Source organism: Mustelus asterias, chromosome 10, assembly GCF_964213995.1.
Source record: "Mustelus asterias chromosome 10, sMusAst1.hap1.1, whole genome shotgun sequence".
Lineage (NCBI taxonomy): Eukaryota > Metazoa > Chordata > Chondrichthyes > Carcharhiniformes > Triakidae > Mustelus > Mustelus asterias.
The window spans coordinates 60,769,943-60,795,150 of NC_135810.1; the positions used below are offsets into that span (position 1 = coordinate 60,769,943).

Genomic DNA, 25,208 nt, shown 5'->3' on the forward strand with positions numbered 1-25,208 from the left:
CTATTTTGGCAGGAAGAATAATAAAGTACCAGAAACACAAAGGATTCCCATTCCATTCATGTGCAATTGGTGTCAAACCCATTATGTCAGTGAATCCTCCCTGTCCTGGCAACAATCACAATGTCTTCTTCCTAAGGCTGTTCCTGCCATTTTCAGCTCACCAAGAAGAAGTACCTGTCCTGTGGTTCATTTGCCTGGTGCTCCTCCAAAATGCCATCCCAGTGACTGCAGTATCTTTGAGCTAGTGGAAGGCTGCTGTCCCTCAATGTGGGGACGGGGAGACTGCAGAATGCCTTGCAGGATGCACTGGAGAAGCTCTCGGTCTTGAGCACCTGGCTTTGGACTGGCATAGGTGGCAGCAATATCAACTGGCTGGCTGACAGGCAACAGCAAGGGCACTGGCGGAGTGGCAGTGATTGGAAGTTGAATGCCTTCATTCCGAGGACAGCGGGTTCATGCTGTCGAGTGCCACCCAGAATGGCACCTCAGAAATCCGAGTAGCAGGACAGATTGATGGAATTCTGTAGGAGTCTGTATGGCCCCTCTGCCGACGGATATTCATAGCCATAAAGGCACAAGTCTGAATCTGCAGGGCAGAAACCGTGGACCTAACAATATCAATCTACTGCAGCATTGAGAGGTTTGTGGCTTCCACTTGTGCTGTAATGAAAGCTGAGCCTGTGGCCTTCAGATGCTGCGTCACAGTTAGCTTCACAAGTCATCATGGAGTAGGCCACCACTGCCTAAGCTGGTGGCTGCAAGGGTCAGATCAAGTGATTATGTTTCTGTATCAGTGCCTTGCTGTTTGCTCTCTCTCCTCTTCCTGGCGCCGTTGTGGCAGGCAATAGTTCTTAGGAATCTGAAGGCAGAAAATCAAAAGGGAAAGGAAAGTGCAGTCCACCGGCTGCAGCTTGCTCCTCACAAACGAAGGCTGGATGAAGAGATCCTGCTTTGAAAAGGGGCATAAAACAGGAACATACCATCATCCTCAATGTTTTCAGTGACACTGGACGCAACAGTGTCGTAGTTGGCCCCACAATGTGGCGAACCAGCATGTCCATGGGATTCAGGAGATGCTACAGGTTCTGCTCTGTTCCCTTCTGTTGTGGGCCATCTTCTCCTTCGAGAGAAAACAAAATGTGAGTGATTGTGCCACACTGCATTCGGGGGACACAAGGCCCAGCCATGCAGGTGAAGACAAGAAGTGAGACTGACACTCTGTGCTAACAAGGACAGGCAACCACAGAGAGAAGGAGGGAAAATTGTGAAGAGGCCTATTGAGATATACACAGTATATCTATTAGATACAGTCAGAAACACAATGGTGGGGTTCTTGGTGATCTGTATCTTATTATGTGCAGGTGAACCATGAGCATGACATTTACCAGCATTCTCTCCACCATTTCTCTTCACTTTAATCTGGATGGTAACTTACAACTACATTGGATGATGGCAACCTTCCTATGCCCATTTTCATGTGTAAACCTAGACATGCAGTACCAGCGCACTATTTTGCAGTGTGGCATGGAGGGAGAGAGGTTGCAGCCAAACCACACAATGAGCTCACCTCTACAATCAAACATGGACCACTGCAAAGCCATCACATGTACGTCTATTCTGTCCTTCCACTTACCCAGAGACACAGAAGTCAACTGAAGCATTCCAACTCTTATGTGTGCCTGAGATCAATTAACTCAACAAGGTCAAGGAACCAACCAAGGGTCACAGAGCCTGTATGGATTGGTAGCACTCCTTTAGGGACATTCACCCATTGAGTGACTGGGGAGAAATGCCCCGTTTCAAAAAGGTATTTCCTCTTACATCAGCAACATTCCCAATCAACAGAAAATTTGCCAGGATTACAAAAGGCTCATGAATTCCACTTTGAATACATTCAAGCTCGTGAGCAAATAGCCTTACTGCCTTCATTCTTTGGCAGACAGGGTAAGTAGTCTCACAACACCAGGTTAAAGTCCAACAGGTTTATTTGGTAGCACAAGCTTTTGGAGCGTTGCCCCTTCATCAGGTGAGTCACACGGTGTTGTGAGACTAGTTACTGTGCCTACCCCAGTCCAATGCTGGCAACTCCACATCCTGGCAGACAAGTTAAGGGTTTCCTAGCACACAATACTGGTGCAGTACTGCGCTGCATAGGGAAACATTGAGAATCCTTAATAAAAACATCTTCAAACCCAAACCACTTAAAGTTGAGATTTTTACCAGTCGTGTATTACTGATGTGGCAATGCCCCAGCTTAGTGTTCAAACACAACAACTATATCTCCATGAGGTCACGCACCATGCATTTTGTTTGATTCTTGAAATTCCTCATCCTCTGGCTTGATGTTGGAAGTATTTTGAATGAATGTCTCCATATTCTTTGAAAGATACCAGCTAAGATTCTCATCAAACACTGTATACAGCAAGTAAAACTGCTGGTCAATGTCTTTCTGCAAATAAAAAAGACATCTTATTCATTGGAAGAGTACTTTCAAACAGAAACATTTACTTATTTGGTGTCACTCCAAATCTAAAAGCCAACTGAATTCCAGTATACCTGTGACTGTAATAATGATTAAAGACCTGGGGAGAGGTGAGGTGAATTGCAGGAAAAGCCAGTGGAGTTATGAATTCAGTTTCGACTCCACTGCCAAATGATTCAGGTTTATTTGTAGCAATAAAACAGAAACTGAATCAAGGCGATGGACCATGGCTGATAATATTGTGGGGGTAAAGGGGCTGAAAACAAATAGTTAATGATCTGTGTTTAGGTTCACTAACTCCACTTTGTGAGATCCCTACCCAACGGCAAGTTCTTGGTGATTATTCGCCAAGCCAAGATAAAATGCCATGACTCTTTATTATTGGTAAGGTGCCAAGTCTACCTCAGCCAGAATGGGGATCGAACTCCATACTTTTGCCGTTAATCCAATCCACACGCTTGCCATCTAGCCAACCAAGCTAACTAGCTACCAGATTTAATAACGCACAACAAAAAAGCATAATGATTATCAGATACACAATACAACATTCCCTACTCTAAACTTCATACTGTACAAAGGTTAATGGAATTACTTGGTCCCACAGAAGGAATTATTAATAATTATAATGTTCTAAAGGAAGCAAACAAGCTCCATGGCTTTCAAATTCTTTGGCAATGTTTATATTTAAAAAAAATTAAGAATACATATACACAAGAATTAATCACAGCAACTTTAGTAATTTCCACAATGAGCTCGCTGAATACTATATTTAAATTGCTTATTTTCTAACACTGTATATAATGATGCACACTCACAGACTTTGTCAGAAACACAGAGGCTATTTATTAACACGGAAAAACTGTACAGAAGATGCTCCTCCCCTGGGGTGATTACCCACCCTCAGTCCCAACTGGTCCCTCAAACCAGCTGACCTCATGTGCTGTGTTGTCCTTAAAGGGACAATTACCATATTGTAAAACATTAACAACACTCAAAACCAACAATATATTTATTTTATTTCTCCTTCCAGTCTACTGTGTGGAGATGACAATTTATTCAGAATCTAACCCACAGGATGATACTACAAGTCATGCATCAAGGGAGCATTTCTGCTCCTGTTGGTCTATAAAGACTGTCTTAAATGCACTTACCTTGTCCAGCTGGCAATCTTTATTTCCTTTTTTTCTGTTAGGTTTCCCAAACGCTGGGAAACCTGCACAGCAGCAAGTTTTATTTTAAATTTCACTCCCAATTGCACAGAGGGCTCAGGAAAAGTTCAGGAGTGGGATAGAGACCATGGTGGGGGGATTTGGGCAAAGGAAAGGACAAGGGGCAGCCGATGGAGAGGCGAGAGGTGGAGAGAGAGGTGGCGAGGGATCAGGAGAAGGGCGGCAATCTGAGTGGCAAGCGGCCGGGAGGGAAGCCCTGAGCAGGGCGATGAGGAAGCAGCAGATGATGGGTGCACGACAATGAAGTTAGAGGTGGGAGAAAGGGCGCTTGCGCTGGCTGACAGAGTGGGCATGTACAACTGTTCCAGTGTGGCAGCAGCTAACACAACCTTCCACTAATATATCCTGTAGAAATGAACTTATTTAAAATAAACTATTTAACACTTGCCTAATATTAGTCCAGAATGAAATTTGGGGGAGTTCTCCGGCCTCCGAACCACGTGTTTCCCGGTGGCAGGAGACAGCGTGCTGTTTGCTGGCACCGGGATTCTCTGGTCCCACTGCTGTCAATGGGATTTCCCAATGACGTTACCCCACGCCGCTGGGAAACCCACGGAAGAGAGAGCGTTGCCGGGGGACTGGAGAATTCTCCCCGCAGTACAATCACAATAAATGTTTATATGTAAACTTTGGTGATTATTTTAAAATATTCTTTAATGGGATGTGAGCATTGTTGGCTGATCCAGCACTTGTTGCTTATACCTATTTGCTCTTGAGGTGGTGGTGAGCTGCCTTCTTGAACCGTTGCAGTCCACCTAGATTACGTAGACCCACACTGCTGTTAGGGAGAGTGTTCCAGGAGTTTGACCCAGTGACAGACAACGAATGGTGATATATTTGATTTGATTTATTATTGTCATATGTATTAACATACAGCGTAAAGTATTGTTCCTTGCGTGCTATACAACCAAAACATACCGTTCATAGAGAAGGAAATGAGAGAGTGCAGAATGTAGTGTTACAATCATAGCTAGGGTGTAGAGAAAGATCAACTTAATGCAAGGTGCGTCCATTCAAAAGTCTGACGGCAGTAGGGAAGAAGCTGTTCTTGAATCTGTTGGTACGTGACCTCAGACTTTTGTATGTTTTTCCTGACGGAAGAAGGTGGAAGAGAGAATGTCCAGGGTGAGTGGGGTCCTTAATTATGCTGGCTGCTTTGCCAAGGCAGCGGGAAGTGTAGACAGAGTCAATAGATGGGAGGCTGGTTTGCGTGATGGATTGGGCTACATTCACGATCTTTTGTAGTTCCTTGCGGTCTTGGGCAGAGCAGGAGCCACACCAAGCTGTGATACAACCAGAAAGAATGCTTTCTATGGTGCATCTGTAGAAGTTGGTAAAGTCGTAGCTGACATGCCAAATTTCCATAATCTTCTGAGAAAGTAGAGGTGTTGGTGGGCTTTCTTAACTATAGTGCCAGCATGGGGGGGCCAGAACAGGTTGTTGGTGATCTGGACACCTAAAAACGTGAAGCTCTCGACCCTTTCTACTTCGTCCCCATTGATGTAGACAGGGGCATGTTCTCCTTTATGCTTCCTGGAGTCGATGACAATCTCCTTCGTTTTGTTGACATTCAGGGAGAGATTATTGTTGCTGCACCAGTTCACCAGATTCTCTATCTTATTCCTGTACTCTGTCTCGTCATTGTTTGAGATCCGACTCAATACGGTGATGTCGTCAGCAAACTTGAAAATCAAATTGAAGGGGAATTTGGCCGCACAGTCATGGGTGTATAAGGAGCATAGTAGGGAGCTGAGAACACAGCCTTATGGGGCACCGGTGTTGAGGATTGAAGGGGGCGACCTTTATGCTTAAGACGACTTTTATGCTTAATATCATGGACATTTTTATGCGTGTATATCAAATTTATTTTAAAATATTGTCAGCAGCTCACAGCAATGCAATGACTCATGGGCACCCCTTAATCACTTCAGACAGCCTAATCACTTTAGACTCCAAGCAGGGAAAACATAGACAATAGCTCAACTGATTAGATTATGCAAGAAGCTCAAAACACAAAGGTAACCCTCCAGAAAGAGATCAGCCCAGGGAAATGGGTTCACATCATCATCAGCCACAGATCAATTCCACCTATCTACAATTACTTTTTAATATCTTGCTATTGTGCCACTGCTTTGTGTTATTAGCAGGCACTGATCATGTAACTGGGAGTAAATGATGAGCCTATCACCATATGTTTGGCGCGAAGTTCAAAACCCTATAAATTGTAAAGCGCACAATGGCCAGGCAGAGCAGTTGACGAGCAGCTGTCTCTCCCCAGGCCTGCGGTTTTTGTTATTTTAAACAGAGAATAAAGTTTGTGTTGCCTTTTTGTACTGTACTCATGCCTGCTTGTCTTTTATGCTGGTAGGAAGCGAGAAACTTCCCCTTACAAGAATGATCATGGAAGAGGTGTTGTTGCCTATCCTTACTGATTGTGGTCTGTGAGTTCGGAAGTTCAGGATCCAGTCGCAGAGGGAAGTGCCGAGGTTCAGGCCACGGAGTTTGGAGATGAGCTTCGTGGGAATAATAGTGTTAAAGACTGAGCTACAGTCAATAAATCGGAGTCTGATATAGGTGTCCTTGTTATCTAGCTGTTACAGTGTTGAGTGCAGGGCCAGGGAAATGGCGTCTGCGGTGGACCTGTTGCGGCGGTAGGCAAACTGTAGTGGATCCAGGTAGTCCGGGAGGCTGGAATTGATTCGTGTCATGACTAACCTTTTGAAGAGAATATAAAGACTGACAAATCCCCATGGCCTGATGGAATCTATCCAAGGCTGCTCAGGGAGACGAGAGGTGAAATCGTTGGGCCTCTGACGCAAATCTTTGTCTCGTCACTGGACACAGGTGAGGTCCCAGAGGATTGGAGGATAGCCAATGTGGTCCCGTTATTTAAGAAGGGTAGGAAGGATAACCCGGGTAATTATAGGCCGGTGAGCTTGACGTCCGTGGTGGGGAAGTTGTTGGAGAAGATTCTTAAAGATAGGATATATGCGCATTTAGAAAGGAATAAACTCATTAACGATAGTCAACATGGTTTTGTGAGGGGGAGGTCATGCCTCACGAACCTGGTGGCGTTTTTTGAAGAAGTGACCAAAATGGTTGACGAAGGAAGGGCCGTGGATGTTGTCTATATGGATTTTAGTAAAGCATTTGACAAAGTCCCTCATGGTAGGCTAGTGAAAAAGGTTGGATCCCATGGGATAAAGGGGGAGGTGGCTAGATGGGTGGAGAACTGGCTTGGTCATAGAAGACAGAGGGTGGTAGTGGAAGGGTCTTTTTCCGGCTGGAGGCCTGTGACTAGTGGTGTTCCGCAGGGCTCTGTATTGGGACCTCTGCTGTTTGTGATTTATATAAATGATCTGGAAGAAGGAGTAACTGGGGTGATCAGTAAGTTTGCGGACGACACAAAACTGGCAGGACTTGCAGATAGTGAGGAACATTGTCAGAGGCTACAGAAGGATATAGATAGGCTGGAAATTTGGGCAAGGAAATGGCAGATGGAGTTCAATCCTGATAAATGCGAAGTGATGCATTTTGGTGGGAATAATGTAGGGAGGAGCTACACGATAAATGGAAGAACCATAAAGGGTGTAGAGACGCAGAGGGACCTGGGTGTGCAAGTCCACAGATCTTTGAAGGTGACGTCACAGGTGGAGAAGGTGGTGAAGAAGGCATATGGCATGCTTGCCTTTATAGGACGGGGCATAGAGTATAAAAGTTGGGGTCTGATGTTGCAGATGTATAGAACGTTGGTTCGGCCGCATTTGGAATACTGCGTCCAGTTCTGGTCGCCACACTACCAGAAGGACGTGGAGGCTTTGGAGAGAGTACAGAGGAGGTTTACCAGGATGTTGCCTGGTATGGAGGGGCTTGGTTATGAGGAGAGATTGGGGAAACTGGGATTGTTCTCCTTGGAAAGACGGAGGATGAGGGGAGACTTAATAGAGGTGTATAAAATTATGAAAGGCATAGATAGGGTGAACGGTGGGAAGCTTTTCCCCGGGTCGGTGGTGACGTTCACGAGGGGTCATAGGTTCAAGGTGAAGGGGGGGAGGTTTAACACAGATATCAGAAGGACATATTTCACACAGAGGGTCGTGGGGGCCTGGAATGTGTTGCCGGGCAAGGTGGTGGAGGCGGACACACTGGGAACGTTTAAGACTTATCTAGACAGCTATATGAACGGAGTGGGAATGGAGGGATACAAAAGAGTGGTCTAGTTTGGACCAGGGAGCGGCGCGGGCTAATTGTTCCTGGTTTCTCGTTTCAAGGCTTCATTCTACAATCATCTTGCTGGTGCCAGTACAGAGTGAGACTGCGGATAGTTGGGAACCTGTCTCGGGGGCAGGGAATTCATATGGTGTTCGTGGAAGTGGAAATGACTAGGGTTGGGAAGCATTTTCCGATCGGGGCCATTGTGATCTCCTGGACTCGTTTCGATCGCCTCAGGGGGTCGGAGAGGAATTTCCCAGATTTTTTTTTCCCCATATTGGCCCTGGGGTTTTTCACCCTGGGTTTTCGCCTCTCCCTGGAGATCACATGGTCTGGAATGGGGGGGTGGGGGTAAGTTAATAGGTTGTAATGAACAAAGCATCGTAGCTGTGAGGGACAGCTCGGTGGATAGGATATTGGTATGTAGATAGGCTGGAAAATTGGGCGGGGATCCTGGATTCAGGATTCAATCCTGGACCGGGGAGCGGCGCGGGCTTGGAGGGCCGAAGGGCCTGTTCCTGTGCTGTATTGTTCTTTGTTCTTTGTTCTTTGAAGCACTTCATAATGATGGGTGTCAGAGCCACCGGCCGATAGTCATTAAGGCACACTATAGTTTTAAGTCAGAATGATGCATAGCCTGTGTGTGGGTTGTGGAGTTTCCATTATCTGCTGCTCTTCCCCTTCTAGGAAATCGGGGCTGCATGTTTGAAAGGTGCAAACGATAGAGCTTTGTCATGTTGTTTCAGTACATCTTGTTCATGGTACACACTGTTGCCACTGTGTGTCAGTGATGATGGGAGTGAATGATGAAGAAGGTGGATTGGATGTTAATCAAGTGGGCTGTTTCATCCGTATCCTTCAAACTTCTTCAGTGTTGTCAGAATTGCACTCATCCAGGCAAATGGAGAGTATTCCATCACATTCCTGACTTGTGCATTGTAGATGGTGTACAAGCTTTGGAGGTGAGTTACTTATTGCAGGATTCCCTGTCTTTGACCTGCTCTTTAAGCCACAGAATTTATATGGCTGGTCCAGTTCATTTTCTGGTCAATGGTAACCCCAAAATGTTGTTGGTGGGAGACTTAGTGATGGTCATGCGATTGAATGTCAAGGGAAGATGGTTAGATTCTCTCTTGTTAGAGATGGTCATTGCCTGGCACTTTGTGGCACAGAAGTTACTTGCCACTTGTCAGCCCAAGCCTGGATATTGTCCAAGTCTTGTTGCAATTAGACATGGACTACTTCAGTATCTCAGGAGTTGCGAACAGTGCTGAACATTGTGCAATCATCAGCAAACGGGATGTTAGGAGCAAACAAACAAGGAGCAGGAATAGGCCATTCAGCCCCTCAAGCCTGCTCCACCATTTAATAAGGTCACGACTGATCTAATAGTAAACTCAAATCTGCATCCTGCCTACTTCCAAGAATCTATCCACCTCTGCCTTAAAAAGATTCAAAGAATCTGCTTCCGCCACCTTTTCAGGAAGAGTGTTTCAAAGACCCACAACCCTCAGAGAAAAACTGTCACCTCATCTCTGTTTTAAATGGGTGATCTCTTATTCTTAAACAGTTCTAGATTCCCCCACAAGAGAAAACATCCCCTCCATCTCCACACTGTCAAGTCACCTCTTACTCTTCTAAACTCCAATGGATACAAGCCTAACTGTTTAACCTTTCCTCATAAGACAATCTACTTCTGACCTTGTGATGGAAGGAAGGTCATTGATGAAGCAGCTGAAGGTGGTTGGGCCCAGGACACTACCCTGCTGTGATGTACTGGAACTGAGATGAATGGCCTCCAACAACTACAACCATTTTCCCTTGTGCCAGGGATGAGTCCAACCAGTAGAGAGTTTTCCCCAATTCCCTGACTGTTCAGTATCTTAGGACATGAAAATAATAAAGTTGTAACAACAAACATAATGGAAGTAATAGATATGTTTAATTACAAAGGGTTAAAGTAGAATTCCTATGCAACGTACCTGTGAACCATCTTGATTTAACGTATCCTGTCTACAAATGATCAGTGGTCCAACAAGGCCAGAATTGGTATCCTCAACTGGATTGGTGGCTGAATAGTACATCCAAGTCAGGCAGGGTGGATCATTCACTGTAGGTCCAACATGTTCTGGTACCGTCCATTTGTACATGAAAGATGTACCAGGCTCTACGTGGGAACCATTTTTCTCAAAACCTTAAAAATTTCAATTTTAAAAGTATCAAAAAGAAATAATGATCTTTTACAGAACTATTTTAAAATGTTTCTTTGCAACCTGAATCAATGACTTTCTTATGAAGTTATTGGTAATAATCTGCCTGGCTGTTAGTGCATTCTCAAAGAGGCTGCCTTTAAAAAAAGCTATGTGTTGTATAAAGCTGCAGTTCTTCTTATCATGAACACTATACTTTATAAGATAGTTGGGTTTTAAAATTTACCATTTAAGGTGGAACAGAAGATTTTGAAAAGGGGACGGATAATCATGATGACTATCACCACTCAGAGACAGGCCCAGGAAATCTATTGGAATTACAAGTGACATTTTCACAGCATCTCGCAAAAAAAGGACAGCTGCTTTTGAGAGACAGGAGGTACTGTGTAGAAGCAGGTTATTGGTGAGAGTTTGTTTTCTGCTCAAGAGGAAGAAAACTGAACAGTCACAGACAAGGTTCTTGGGGATTTAAGGAAAAGGGAGTCACTGATGAAAATCAGATCTGGAAAAGCTGGTCTAAATTAGGACACTGGAAGTTTTGTCCTAACGTGGATGAAGTAGTGAGCCTGCTGGACAGCCGGGAGTTACTGTTCCTGCAATGCTGCAAGTCTGTTAGAAATGTGGTGCACAGTATAAGGAATTTAAAACAGATCTTGATTTTGCTGATAAGTTAATGCAGAAATACCTTTTCTCTTGTTTGGTGTATTAGCTGCCAAATTGTTAAGTAATATTCAGTCTATGTTGATTTTAGCCTGTTTGCTACAGTAGAAGTCTGAAAACACAAAATCTGGTCCTTTGGTAATATCTGTCGGTTGCTGGGAAATCCATCCATTTTTAAAAATTATCAGTCCTGCTGTGGAATCACAATGCTATTCATCTTTATAACCTATTCTCTGTGTTTACACAGGCAAAGACGACTTTGGTCTAGAAATTCAATGGTGCAGTGCCTAATTTACAGGTCAAATAAAGTCTTGCACAAGGGCTTATGAAAACCTAAATGCATTTAAGAGGCCTAATGCAGTTACCCTGAAAGTCTGTGGACCATCCTTCCTGCTGGTTCACCCGAGGCCTTCACTCTGTCATGTTTTCATGGGTGTGCTTGACACTCAGTGCTAGCAATTCCTTGGAGCAGAAAATAGCCCAGCACCCTTCCCTGTCTCCTTTAGTTGAGGCTAATGAAATTCCCACCAGCTTGGAGTGTGAGCTTTAGATGCCTATCCCAGATATTTCTGCAAGATAGGCTGAATGAGCTGGAATCTAGTGGAATAGATCTCTGTTCGGTTTCCTGATCTCTTTGATCATTCTGCAAGATCCGCCATTAGGACACTTAAGGTGACAAAAATTGCCCCTTATCATTTTCAGCTGGCAGTCTCAATTTCAAATGGAGATGAAGGGAGATTTGAAAAAAAGGATAGATCCCAATTATTCCAAATAATCATTTTGTGAACTTCAATCTGGTGTGCAATAGTTATAAATAAAGTGCATAAATAAAATAGACAGTGAAACAAACATACCGTCAACATATTTTGTTCCATCAAACTCCTTGGTAAAATGGACACCATGAGGCTGAATGCTGTAGGCACGGTTTGCATTATTCATAAATGTAACAAAAATGGTGTCTCCAACTTCAGCTTTGATCACTGGGCCTTATAAAATCAGGGATAAGGATAGTCATTATGCTTGCTTTCAAGCAAAATAAACAAAGTTCCAAAAAACAAATCATATACAATACCAAGTATTCCAAGATGTTCCTCCACTTGTGATCGATTTTTCCTGGTGCTAAAGGTTTCGTCAATATATTCAATGTAACGAACTTTCCAGTATTCTCCCCCTATTCGGTTACTGCTTCTCTTGAAGAAAATCTCAGAATCACTGTAAGCAATTAAAAGTAGACATTGCTTTCGTAGCCAAGAGCCTGAAGATATCATTTTAAAGAGTACATTTTCCTCTTATAACAATATGCTGGGTATTTTTAGAATGGTGGGAATGCTTGCTGAGCTGTATAAATGGGCCTTTCACTTTGTATTCAATATTAACACCCGAACGGCAGGGGAAGGTTGGAAAAAGATGTGTGAAGTAGTTTATTATAGAGTGGTCACCAACCCACCATGCAGCCACCTACATTTCTTCACAGAGGCAGATATCATGAGCTGGATTTTCCAGCATCCCCCCACCCTCTCCCCCCACCCCCCCCCCCCCAACCCCTTCCCACCCTCCCCCACACCTAAAGGAAGATAGGCTGGCAGCTGACATCTGAAAGAAGGCTGCCCCACAGCCATAAGACATTGCAGGAGGACTACACAGAGTGATAGTGGGATGACCACCCCACAATGGGTGAAAGTCCCACTCTTAAGCCAGCTAATCTGACAGCTCCAGTAACCCCACCAGCGCCAGAACTCAGTAACGGACTCAGCTGAGACAGCAAATAGGCCCAGAAAAAAGATGGATGTGCGAGCCAGGGGGTCGGGCCTTTTTGGGTGGGGAGGGATCGGGCAGCTAATCAGACGGGGGGGGGGGGCTGCTTACAGAGGCCTGGTGGGAGTAAAATCTTGGGGTTGCCCATCATGCACAACAGATACCTCCACAAAGGATGTACCCCCTTCTTGCCTGCCTTTTAAACAGTGATGTTTAATGACAACCATATTATGGCATTGTCAGCGTATTTCTGGGTCAATTGGCTTGCTAACAAGCCCAACTGAGCCTTGATTATTTATTTATTAATGGTGGGTGGGCTGCCAATATTGGTGTCACCGGCTCAGGAGTGGGTTTGGAAGGTGATGAGCTTGCCAAACGTCGTATTTTACATGCATCCCCACTGAAAACATGTCTGGAAAGGGGCTGAAAAATCCAGCCCAGGGCTTCCGAATGTCCCACCGAGGAGAGGCGGGACACTTCATTTCCAGGACTAAATCAGATTCACGCAGGTTCAAATTCACTGCTGCTGCACGAGTTTCCCAGGGCTCTGGATGGATTTAAATACAATACCTGAGTACGGCTGCACGCCTCAGCTTTTAACAACCACTTGGATTTAACAGCTGCAGGCTGAGCTTCCCAGAGCAAGGGAAATGCAGAGGTGGAAGCCAGGGGGCATGCTGTCAAAAATCCAGGAAGCTGTCAATCAAGGCACCAGAGTATGGTGACTAGGGGATTTTCACAGTAACTTCATTGCAGTGTTAATGTAAGCCTACTTGTGACACTAAAAAATAAACTTTAAACTTTTCATGAAAATGTGCAGAATCTTTTATTGGGAGGTTAAATGAGTGACAAAGTGATTAAATTTATTGTAAACTCCAATACCCGGTAAAATAAGTTATTTTTTAACTAGAAGGTACAGTATAAATAAGGCACATTTTTCCCTTTACACATGGACCTAGTTCACCCTGGCTTGACAAAACCGGAACAAACTAGTAAAGGGATACTTCTGTTTCCAAATCGAAGCAAAATTACTTACAAAAAGAAATACCATTTATTCTTACAATATTTGCATCCAAGTTGCAACAAAACCTTCAACTGAAAGAAAATGAATTCAAACTGCAACAGTTATTGTTGGTTACTGGTAACAAAAGGATTACATAGAATTGGTATGATAGCAGATATAGAAACAGGGCATTCGACTCAACCAGCCCATGCCAGTGTTAATGCTCAACTCAAGTCTCCTCCCAGCCTTCCTCCTCCATCCCTATCAGCAAAACCCTCTATTCCCTTCCCTCTCATATGCTCATCCAGCTTCCTGTTAAATGCATCTCTGCTATTTGCTTTAACTGTGCCCTGAGGTAGCAAGTTTCCCATTCTCACTACTCGCCGGGTAAAGAGGTTTCATGTGAATTTTCTATCTGATTTTTTTGTGTCTGTCTTGCATTGACCACCTTTAATTTTGCCACTGGATACAAAGTCTCGAGCCTGGATTTTTGTGGAGTTAGGCCAATGGCAGCCTTTAAAACCTGTGTTTCGGGGATTCCCAGCCCTATCCCCATTTCCTACAATTTTGGCAAGTGCAGGATTGGGTACAGGTAACCAGTCTGCAAACAGCACTCCCACCCCTGCCAGCTCCAATAAACCTGTTGGACTTTAACCTGGTGTTGTTAAACTTCTTACTGAGCTCCATGGTGGGACAGGCATTTCAAACCCATCCCCTGCAATTCTGATGACGCCGGGCACGTTCTATTAGTAGACCTGGTTCGTGGCACCTGAGAGGAGACATGAACCACAGAGGAACCCATGTCTGAGACAGGAACCAAGAAAAGCCATTCAACATTCTCTTTGAAATATAGTGCCCTCTTACCTGCTCATAAAACTGCCAATCAATTATGGCCATTCATGGTGTTAAGGTCAGTAGCTTCTATCCACTTCTGAAGTGATACGTCCATAGGGTTCAATATTGCACACAGATTTTTAATCAGTATTAGAGGTTACGGATGGAGGAATTTAAAAATTACCTTCCTTCTGAATCAAGTGGTTGACCGTTAAATAAGTTCTTGTCTGTGGGACCATATTTCCACCACTCCATTTCAGCTGCAATGTAATACTTTCTCTCTTTACCAGTAAGTGTAGTTTCTAAAGAATTGTGCCCACATGCCTCCACATTAAACAATGCCTGCATGCCAGCTAGAAAACAAATAAGATAAGACTATAGGGAATGCAAATCTTAAAGATTAAAAAACTGCACCACAATTCAGGGAAATGAAATAGGTAAACTTTGTCTCCTCGGAAAGCTGCCTCTTGGTGTTATAAAACCAGAAAATGCTAGAAATACTCAACAGATCAGGCAGTATGTGCAGAGAGAGAAACAAAGACTGGAATTTTATGTGGTAGTGGGGGCACTGCCGCTGCCCCCTCCCCCCCACACACCCCCACTCGCTGAACTATGTTAGTATGGGTGGAGTTTTCCGCAATTGTGGCAGGCAGGGGCACTTAGTTTGCCGGAGGCAAGAGATCTATTTCATTATGCCGGGATAAACTGAAAATTTTGTTCTCCCAACTTTCACGGCAGGCTAGAGGCAGGTTGCGCTAGAGACCGACTAAGACAGCCTAGTTACCTGGAAGCGGTTTCCATGGTGACAAATTAGGGAGCAGGACCCAACACTCCAGGCAGGCTTTAAGGCCCAAACCCCTGGCTTGCCTAATTTTAGCTGCAGCTGCCCACAGAGGCCCACTCCCTCCTCAATGGTGGCCTAGCTGCTAAGGATGATTTTATTAGTTAAAAACGTTGAAGAGAAAGTGCCTCAAAATGAAGGTGCTATAATTCTCACTTAGCTCAAAAGACAGACATTTGTTTTTTCAGTTGAACAGCAAGCCTGGCCTTTGGTAATTAATTGATCAAGTTGAGGTGAGAAGAAATTTCTTCATCCAGAGGGTGGTGAATGTGCGAAATTTGCTACCACAGAATGTAGTTGAGGCCAAATGTTGTCTCATTTCAAGAAGAAATTAGATATAGCTCTCGGGGCTAAAGGGAGAAGGGGGGAATCAGGATATTGAATTTGAAGATCAGCCATGATTATAATGAATGGCAGAGCAGGCTCGAAGGGCCGAATGGCCTACTCCTGCTTCTAATTTCTAAGTCACAGCCAGACGACAGTTCGCAACACATTGTGGGATTCTGGCCCCTTTGACCACAATGTCAGACTTCTGAAGCCTGCAGGGAAAATTCTGTCTGTGAACTCTGTTTATCTCCCCACAGATTCTGCCTGACCTTCTGAGTATTTCCATCATTTTCTGTTTTTAAATTACAATTCCAGGATCTGCTTTTGCTCCTTGTTTGCATACAATTGTCAGAGCACCTCTTTAGCCAAATCATCAGTTTTCAGCAAGCTGCTATTGACAGAATCACAGAATCCCTACAGTGCAGAAGGAGGCCATTCGGCCCATCGAGTCTGCACCAACAACAATCCCATCCAGGTCCTATCCCCGTAACCCCACACATTTACCCTGCTAATCCCTCTGACATTAAGGGACAATTTAGCATGGCCAATCAACCTAACTCGCACATCTTTGAACTGTGGGAGGAAACCGGAGCACCCGGAGGAAACCCATGCAGACATGGGGCGAACGAGCAAACACCACGCAGACAGTGACCCAAGCCAGGAACTGAACCCAGGTCCCTGGCACTGTGAGGCAGCAGTGCTAACCACTGTGCCACCATGCCGCCCCAATATTTTTATTCAATGAAGTATCATGGTGATATCTTTAATCATACTCTATATGCAATATCTTCCACAAGGAATCACTTCAAGGAGAGATGAAAAACAGCTCACTTTTCCATATTTGACATTGTCACATGAAGACAAGGTCTACATGGTTTAAAGCTTATTTCACACCAGATCAGATTCCAGGGGATGCGGGAATCTCTGGGATTGCTCCTGTTGTTTACACAGCTGGATCTAACTCCACTATCCCTGCAGCAGAGGATGACCTACAATTCTGCCGCTAAGATAGTAAGGTAAGTGGGGGGGAGTTTTAGCCATGAAACTGAGAGGTTTGGGTTGGGTAGGGGATGGGGAGAGATGTTAAAATCCAAGCAATCAGAATCCCAACCCACCCTTGCTCATTTCCAGTTTTAACAGAGGTCACTCAGTGAGTGGGTAACCTACCTGCTCTAAGGCGGTGAGTTGGTATCTTAAATGAGGCTGTGGACCCCACCATTATTTACCTTCTTTGAATTTAACTATGGATTATCAGTTTTCCTGAGTTTAAGGGAAACTATCAGCTTCTTCTTCTTTTTCTTCGATAGTCTCTCAAGATCCAGGATGAATTGCCTCCACTTTGGGAGTTCTGCAGTGGCTGAATAGTCCAATCCTGGAGCCGCAGACTCAGCTGCAGGTTTGGTGGGTGGTGTTTGATGAGGTGGGTGGGTGGGACGTTCTGGATTCTGCACGCAGTTTCTGCTATTTATGCTTGGCTTCTGTGTGCTCCACCTGGTGTCTCTCGAGGTGATTGACGCCTTCACAGATGCTTCTTCTCCATTTTGTGCATTCTTAGGTAAGTGATTCCCTTGTGTCGATGGGGTTGTTGCATTTATTTAGGGAGGCTTTCAGAGTGTCTGTGTAGCGCTTCCTATGCCTTCCTAGTGATCGCTTGCCATTGTGGAGCTTGGGTAAAGCACTTGTTTCAGGAATCTTGTGTCGGGCAATGTGGCCCACCCTTCACAACTGGTCGAGCATGACCAGTGCCTCAATACTGGGGATATCGGCCTGGGAGAGGTCACTCACATTGGTACATCTATCCTGCCAGTGGATTTGCAGGGTTTTGTGGAGGCAACATTGGTGATATCTCTCCAGGGATTTGAGGTCTCTACTGTACATTGTCCATGTTTCTGATGCATACAGGAGAGCGGCGACCATGGCTGTTCTGTAGACCATGTGCTTGGTGCTGGATTTGAGGTCTTGGTCTTTGAACACTCTGTTCCTCAGGTGTCTGAAGACTGCACTGGGCATTGAAGTCGATGTTATATTTCATCGCCGATGCCTGCATGCGCTGGGGAGGCTCCCGAGGTATGAGAAATGATCCATGTTGTCCAGGGGCTCACCGTGGATCTTGATGGTTGGATGGCAATTTTGTGTGGAAGGAGCGGTCTGGTAGAGAACCTTTGTTGAGTCTAAGGCCCATTCTCTCATATGAATGTGAATGCGTCGACGATGGTTTGTAGCGCGGCCTCTGAGTGTGCACAAACACAGGCATCATCTACGCATTGTAGCTCGATGACAGAAGTTGAGGTGGTCTTGGTTCTTGGTGGTGTTGGAGATTGAACTGTTTCCCACTTGTCCGGTAGGGTAGCTCCACTCCAGCGGGGAACTTCAGGGTGATGGGGTGGAGTGATGCTGCGAGGAAGATGGAGAAGGGCATTGGTGTGATGATGCAGCCCTGTTTGAGCCCAGTTTGCACATGTACTGGGTCTGTGGTTGTTCCGCTGGTGAAGATCATGGCTTGCATGTTATCATGGAGCAGGAGGAGAATGGTGACGAATTTCTGCGGGCAGGGGAATTTGAGGAGGATGTTCCACAGTCTCTCACGGTTGACAGAGTCGAAGGCCTTTGTGAGATCGAAGAAGGCCATGTGACAAAAACGGTTGATGAAGGAAGGGCCGTGGATGTCGTCTATATGGATTTCAGTAAGGCATTTGACAAAGTCCCACATGGCAGGTTGGTTAAGAAGGTTAAGGCTCATGGGATACAAGGAGAAGTGGCTAGATGGGTGGAGAACTGGCTTGGCCATAGGAAGAAGTTTAACAACACCAGGTTAAAGTCCAACAGGTTTATTTGGTAGCAAAAGCCACACAAGCTTTCGGAGCTGCAAGCCCCTTCTTCAGGTGAGTGGGAATTCTGTTCACAAACAGAGCATATAAAGACACAAACTCAATTTAGATGAATAATGGTTGGAATGCGAATACTTACAACTAATCAAGTCTTTAAGAAACAAAACAATGTGAGTGGAGAGAGCATCAAGACAGGCTAAAAAGATGTGTATTATCTCCAGACAAGACAGCCAGTGAAACTCTGTGGGGGTTACAAATAGTGTGCCATGAACCCAATATCCCGGTTGAGGCCGTCCTCGTGTGTGTGGAACTTGGCTATCAGTTTCTGCTCAGCGACTCTGCGCCGTCGTGTGTCGCGAAGGCCGCCTTGGAGAACGCTTACCCGAATATCAGAGGCCGAATGCCCGTGACCGCTGAAGTGCTCCCCCACAGGAAGAGAACAGTCTTGCCTGGTGATTGTCGAGCGATGTTCATTCATCCGTTGTCGCAGCGTCTGCATAGTTTCCCCAATGTACCATGCCTCGGGACATCCTTTCCTGCAGCGTATCAGGTAGACAACGTTGGCCGAGTTGCAAGAGTAGGTACCGTGTACCTGGTGGATGGTGTTCTCACGTGAGATGATGGCATCTGTGTCGATGATCCGGCACGTGATGGCACAGATGCCATCATCTCACGTGAGAACACCATCCACCAGGTACACGGTACCTACTCTTGCAACTCGACCAACGTTGTCTACCTGATACGCTGCAAGAAAGGATGTCCCGAGGCATGGTACATTGGGGAAACTATGCAGACGCTGCGACAACGGATGAATGAACACCGCTCGACAATCACCAGGCAAGACTGTTCTCTTCCTGTTGGGGAGCACTTCAGCGGTCACGGGCATTCGGCCTCTGATATTCGGATAAGTGTTCTCCAAGGCGGCCTTCGCGACACACGACGGCGCAGAGTCGCTGAGCAGAAACTGATAGCCAAGTTCCGCACACACGAGGACGGCCTCAACCGGGATATTGGGTTAATGGCACACTATTTGTAACCCCCACAGAGTTTCACTGGCTGTCTTGTCTGGAGACAATACACATCTTTTTAGCCTGTCTTGATGCTCTCTCCACTCACATTGTTTTGTTTCTTAAAGACTTGATTAGTTGTAAGTATTCGCATTCCAATCATTATTCATGTAAATTGAGTTTGTGTCTTTATATGCTCTGTTTGTGAACAGAATTCCCACTCACCTGAAGAAGGGGCTTGCAGCTCCGAAAGCTTGTGTGGCTTTTGCTACCAAATAAACCTGTTGGACTTTAACCTGGTGTTGTTAAACGTCTTACTGTGTTTACCCCAGTCCAACGCCGGCATCTCCACATCTTGGCCATAGGAGACAGAGGGTAGTGGTCGAAGGGTCTTTTTCCGGCTGGAGGTCTGTGACCAGTGGTGTTCCGCAGGGCTCTGTACTGGGACCTCTGCTATTTGTGATTATATATAAATGATTTGGAAGAAGGTGTAACTGGTGTAATCAGCAAGTTTGCGGATGACACGAAGATGGCTGGACTTGCGGATAGCGAAGAGCATTGTCGGGCAATACAGCACGATATAGATAGGCTGGAAAATTGGGCAGAGAGGTGGTAGATGGAGTTTAATCCGGATAAATGCGAAGTGATGCATTTTGGAAGAAATAATGTAGGGAGGAGTTATACAATAAATGGCAGAGTCATCAGGAGTATAGAAACACAGAGGGACCTAAGTGTGCAAGTCCACAAATCCTTGAAGGTGGCAACACAGGTGGAGAAGGTGGTGAAGAAGGCATATGGTATGCTTGCCTTTATAGGACGGGGTATAGAGTATAAAAGCTGGAGTCTGATGATGCAGCTGTATAGAACGCTGGTTAGGCCACATTTGGAGTACTGCGTCCAGTTCTGGTCGCCGCACTACCAGAAGGACGTGGAGGCGTTAGAGAGAGTGCAGAGAAGGTTTACCAGGATGTTGCGTGGTATGGAGGGTCTTAGCTATGAGGAGAGATTGGGTAAACTGGGGTTGTTCTCCCTGGAAAGACGGAGAATGAGGGGAGATCTAATAGAGGTGTACAAGATTATGAAGGGGATAGATAGGGTGAACGGTGGGAAGCTTTTTCCCAGATCAGAAGTGACGTTCACGAGGGGTCACGGGCTCAAGGTGAGAGGGGCGAAGTATAACTCAGATATTAGAGGGATGTTTTTTACACAGAGGGTGGTGGGGGCCTGGAATGCGCTGCCAAGTAGGGTGGTGGAGGCAGGCACGCTGACATCGTTTAAGACTTACCTGGATAGTCACATGAGCAGTCTGGGAATGGAAGGATACAAATGATTGGTCTAGTTGGACCAAGGAGCGGCACAGGCTTGGAGGGCCGAAGGGCCTGTTTCCTGTGCTGTACTGTTCTTTGTTCTTTGTTCAGAGGTCAATGCTGCTCCCTGCATTTTTCCTAGATTTGTTGCATGCTGAAGATATGTCCATTGTGCTTCTTGATGGGAGAGGCCACACTGAGACTCAGGGAGGATCTTTTCAGCCACTGGGAGGAGGCGGTTGAGCAGGATTCTCACAATGACCTTTCCCATGATGGAGAGTAGGAAAATCCCTCTGTAATTTTGGCATTTGGAACTGTTCCCTTTCTTGAAGATGGGGACAATTAAGGTGTCTCTGAGATCTCCTGGCATGCCCTCTTCCTTCCAGACAAGGCTGATGAGGTTGTGGATTCTGGTCAAGAGTGCCCCTCCACTGCATTTTAATATTTCAGTGGGGGACCTTACGGCTGAGTTTAAGGGAACTGATCAGCTCCACCCAGGCAGGGGGTGACCGATCCAGGCGAATGTCTTTATCCCTACCCCCTGGATTCAGAGTGCCTGTTTGGGTAACCCCATGATCAGGCAGCAATCCCACTCCGACCTTCTTCACAACACCTCCAATCAACTCCCCAGGCCACCCCAATCCTCTTGTAAGGAATCCAATCCTCTTCCAGCTTCTTATCTGCCCATCCCACAATCATTCAATTGCCTCTGCTTTTGACCTCGCCCTGGCCCTCTGATCTACATCTGCCATTCCAGGCCTCCAAAGCGTGACATATGAGGATCTTCTGAGGACTCTGGATCTGTACTCGATGGAGTTTAGAAAGATGAAGGGGGATCTCATTGAAACCTACAGAATGATGAAAGGCCTGGATAGGCCTGGACGTGGGGAAAATGTTTCCATTAGTAGAAGAGTCTAGGATCCGAGGGCATAGCCTCAGAATAAAGGGACGACCCTTTAAGAATGAGATGAGGAGGAATTTCTTCAGCCAGAGGGTGGTGAATCTATGCTTTTCATTGCCACTGAGGGCTGTGGAAGCCAGGTCATTGAGTATATTTAAGACAAAGATAGATAGGTTCTTGATTGGTAAAGGGATCAAGGGTTTGGCGAAAAAGCAGGAGAATGGACAGTCCAAAGATGTGCAGGTTAGGTGGATTGGCCATGCTAAATTGCCCCTTAGTGTCAGGGGGACAAGCTAGGGTAAATGCATGGGGTTATGGGGGATAGGGCCTGGGTGGGATTGTGGTCGGTGTAGTCGCGATGGGCCAAATGGCCTCCTTCTGCACTGTAGGATTCTATGATTATATGAATGGGGTTGAGAAACTGATCAGCCATGACTGAATGGTGGAGCAGACTCAATGGGCCATAAGGTTTAATTCTGCTACCATATCTTATGGTTAAACTCCCTGAACTCCCTCCCCAGTAGCACTGGGGGTGTACCTAAACCAGAGGTACTGCAGTTCTTCAGCAATAAATGCTCTCCGGTCAGCGATGGCCACATCCTGTGAAATACTAAAAAAAAAGTTCCCCAGATTGAGCCCTCTTTCCCCTCTCAGGAGCCTATCCCACCCTACAATGACCACACTCCTCCTTTTCCCCCCACACCTCCCAAGATCGTCTCACCCACTCCGGTGTGAACCTATTTGTCACTCGGCCTCCATGACTTATTTTTTGTTGGTTGAAAGCCAAGCCTGTCAGTCAGACTGGCTTCTAGGCATGGGGCAGATCAGTGATAACTTCAATGGGGAATCCCGATGTCCCAGTTCCCAATGCCTCAGCAAACCCATTGCGTCCCAGCTGGACAGTGGAGTTAAAATCCAGACCAAGATCTAGCAGCAGAACTAAAAGGAACCATCTCACATTTGCTTGGTTACTGGTATCTAAAAACGTCGTGTTACTAAGGTAAATAACGATCAATACATAATTTTTAAAAAAATTCGCAACCATAAATCTTTGTTCACTTTCCTAGCAAATAAAATGTAAAATCAATCCAGTTAAAGTCAGAAAGTCAGCTCTCACCTTTAATATGGTCATTCACTTGGCAGCTTAACAACCATTTTCCAACATTCCTGGAAACCATCTCCACTGTGACAAAGGTAGCTGGGAAAAGACTAACGACGTCCACTTTATGACCTTTGTTAATGAGAGTCTGGCCATGAAAATAGGCTGAATGAATATCAACTTCATTTCCAATTGAAAACAAGTGCCAGGAAATAGACTGGCCGTTGCACATGTTCAGCCCGGGTAAATTCCCAAAAAGAAAGCCATTGATAGCTAAGGAGTTGAAACAGAAAGTTTCAGATGAGGTCTTGAAAAGAAACATGTTAAACCTTAAACACGAGAAAAGTATTTCTGAGTTTACAGATTTGTTTCCTTACTGCTTGTTCAGTCATTCAAAATCCAAGTTTGTGCCATGATTTTGGAATGCGTGGAATCAGATTATTAAGCACTTTAGCTGAGGTGCCAAAGATTAGAATATAAAATTGTTACAAGATAAGCCTTGAGCAGAAAGTCAGGTTAAAATACCCACAATGCATTTTGTTGCTTTCCTGGAAAGCTTCGTCATCTTTGTCAACTGAAGATGGCAGAGTGCAGTATGTATTTATATTATCATCTAAATACCAACTCAGATTCTCATCCACCACACTGAACATCAGCACAAAGTCCTGGTCAACATCTTTACGTTTCACTGTGACCTCATCCAGAATTCCTGTAAACATTAAAGCAAAATGAGGAACTTAGTCTGATGTTAGGAGATGTGTAGTGTACATTTGCATCATTAAAATTATAGGTCTGCCTCCATTTAGATTCAGAATATCAAATTCTGCCCATCTGTCAATTTACATATTCACAATCCACTCACAGAAAGTGCTGCAAAAACTCAGCAGGTCTGACAGCGTCTGTGGTTGGGAGAAACAGAATTAACGTTTTGAGTCTGACATGACTCTTCTTCGGTACAACAGCGATTTAATGAGAGTAAGGACCGGATTCTCTGACCTCACCCGCAGCTGGGATTCTCCGATCCCGCTGCAGTGAACAGAGATTTGGCTGATCTCCAAATTCTCCACTCTCACTGGAAGTGGTCACAGGGCGCATGAATTCCAGCCTAAGTATTTCAGGAGTCGCCTGCAGATCAAACTGAGTGAGGGAAATCTAGTTCCTTTAATCATTGTTCTGTAACCCTAATCTGTGAATTGTTCTATTTTGAACACCAGGCATCTCTAAGACCTATCTGAATCTAACCTCAAAGAAAAAGAGGTGTTATTGAAGGTAAAAATTTGTAAATCTGGTGAACTCATTTCATGTTTTGAGACCTAGAATTTAAGAAGCACAGTGGGTTCAGCAAACAGGGGTGTACTGTACCTTTCTTACATGTTAACAGTGCTCCAATCAAACCTGAAGAAATATCCCTTGGAGCATCAACATGGGAATGGTAAATCCAGGTTAAACAAGCGGCGTCAGCATCTGTAGGTGCATATTCTTTCTTTACTATCCACGTGAACGTGTGGCTTCCCCCTGGTGGAACAGCGTCATCATTCTTGTGTTTGCCTGATGTACGATCAGGATAAAAAGCACCTGCAAGAAAGAGAACCTTGTAATGTGTGTGTCGAAATCTCTCCGGGAGTTCATCGAAAAGTTAACATATAAAAGCAAGTTTACTTCCATGAACAGGTCACTGGGAAACCGCAGAATTTTGAGGCCGTTTCATGAAATTAGAAATGTCATGGGAAGCAGTCGAGTTCAATCACTAAAGAACAAAGAACAAAGAAAATTACAGCACAGGAACAGGCCCTTCGGCCCTCCAAGCCTGCATCAACCATGCTGCCCGACTTAACTAAAACACCCTACCCTTCCAGAGACCATATCCCTCTATTCCCATCCTATTCATGTACTTGTCAAGGCGCCCCTTAAAAGTCAATACCGTATCCACTTCCACTACCTCCCCCAGCAACGAGTTCCAGGCGCCCACTACTCTCTGTGTAAAAAATCTGCCTCGTACATCTCCTTTAAACCTTGCCTCTTGCACCTTAAACCTATTCCCCCTAGTAATTGACTCTTCCACCCTGGGAAAAAGCTTCTGGCTATCCACTCTTGTCCATGCCTCTCATAATCTTGTAGACTTCTATCAGGTCACCCCTCAACCTCCGTCGCCCCAGTGAGAACAAACCAAGTTTCTCCAACCTCTCCTCATAGCTAATGCCCTCCATACCAGGCAACATCCTGGTAAATCTTTTCTGTACCCTCTCCAAAGCCTCCACATCCTTCTGGAGCAAACAAAGCAAGAATGGCATCAGGTGGGAAATGTGTTGGAAGAAGGAAGGAACAAATGAAAAATGCCCTCACCACCCAACCGGTAAAGAAGAAAACCAATCATTTCTCAGCAAGGAATGGGGAATGGTCTCTGCAATTTGTAGCACACTTTTCTGGCAATTTTCTTGGTGTTGTAGTTGAAACATTCCTCCAAATTCAGGCTGGACTCAAATCGGCACCATGAGGAAACATCCAGCCGAACT

At 45.3% G+C, this 25,208-nt stretch overlaps 1 protein-coding gene across 1 annotated transcript in view; it reads right to left on the reverse strand.

Annotated features, from left to right (window-relative positions):
* Window positions 1-25,208, reverse strand: part of LOC144499627 (ferroxidase HEPHL1-like) — a 128,884-nt gene that overhangs the window by 53,343 nt on the left and 50,333 nt on the right. The window contains exons 3-10 of the mRNA XM_078221799.1: window positions 24,058-24,270; window positions 23,225-23,404; window positions 22,714-22,968; window positions 14,570-14,738; window positions 11,866-12,005; window positions 11,648-11,779; window positions 9,906-10,117; window positions 2,299-2,449 (exon numbers count right to left, since the gene is read on the reverse strand). Coding sequence (XP_078077925.1) covers window positions 2,299-2,449; window positions 9,906-10,117; window positions 11,648-11,779; window positions 11,866-12,005; window positions 14,570-14,738; window positions 22,714-22,968; window positions 23,225-23,404; window positions 24,058-24,270 — 1,452 coding nt within the window. The remainder of the gene's footprint in view (window positions 1-2,298; window positions 2,450-9,905; window positions 10,118-11,647; window positions 11,780-11,865; window positions 12,006-14,569; window positions 14,739-22,713; window positions 22,969-23,224; window positions 23,405-24,057; window positions 24,271-25,208) is intronic.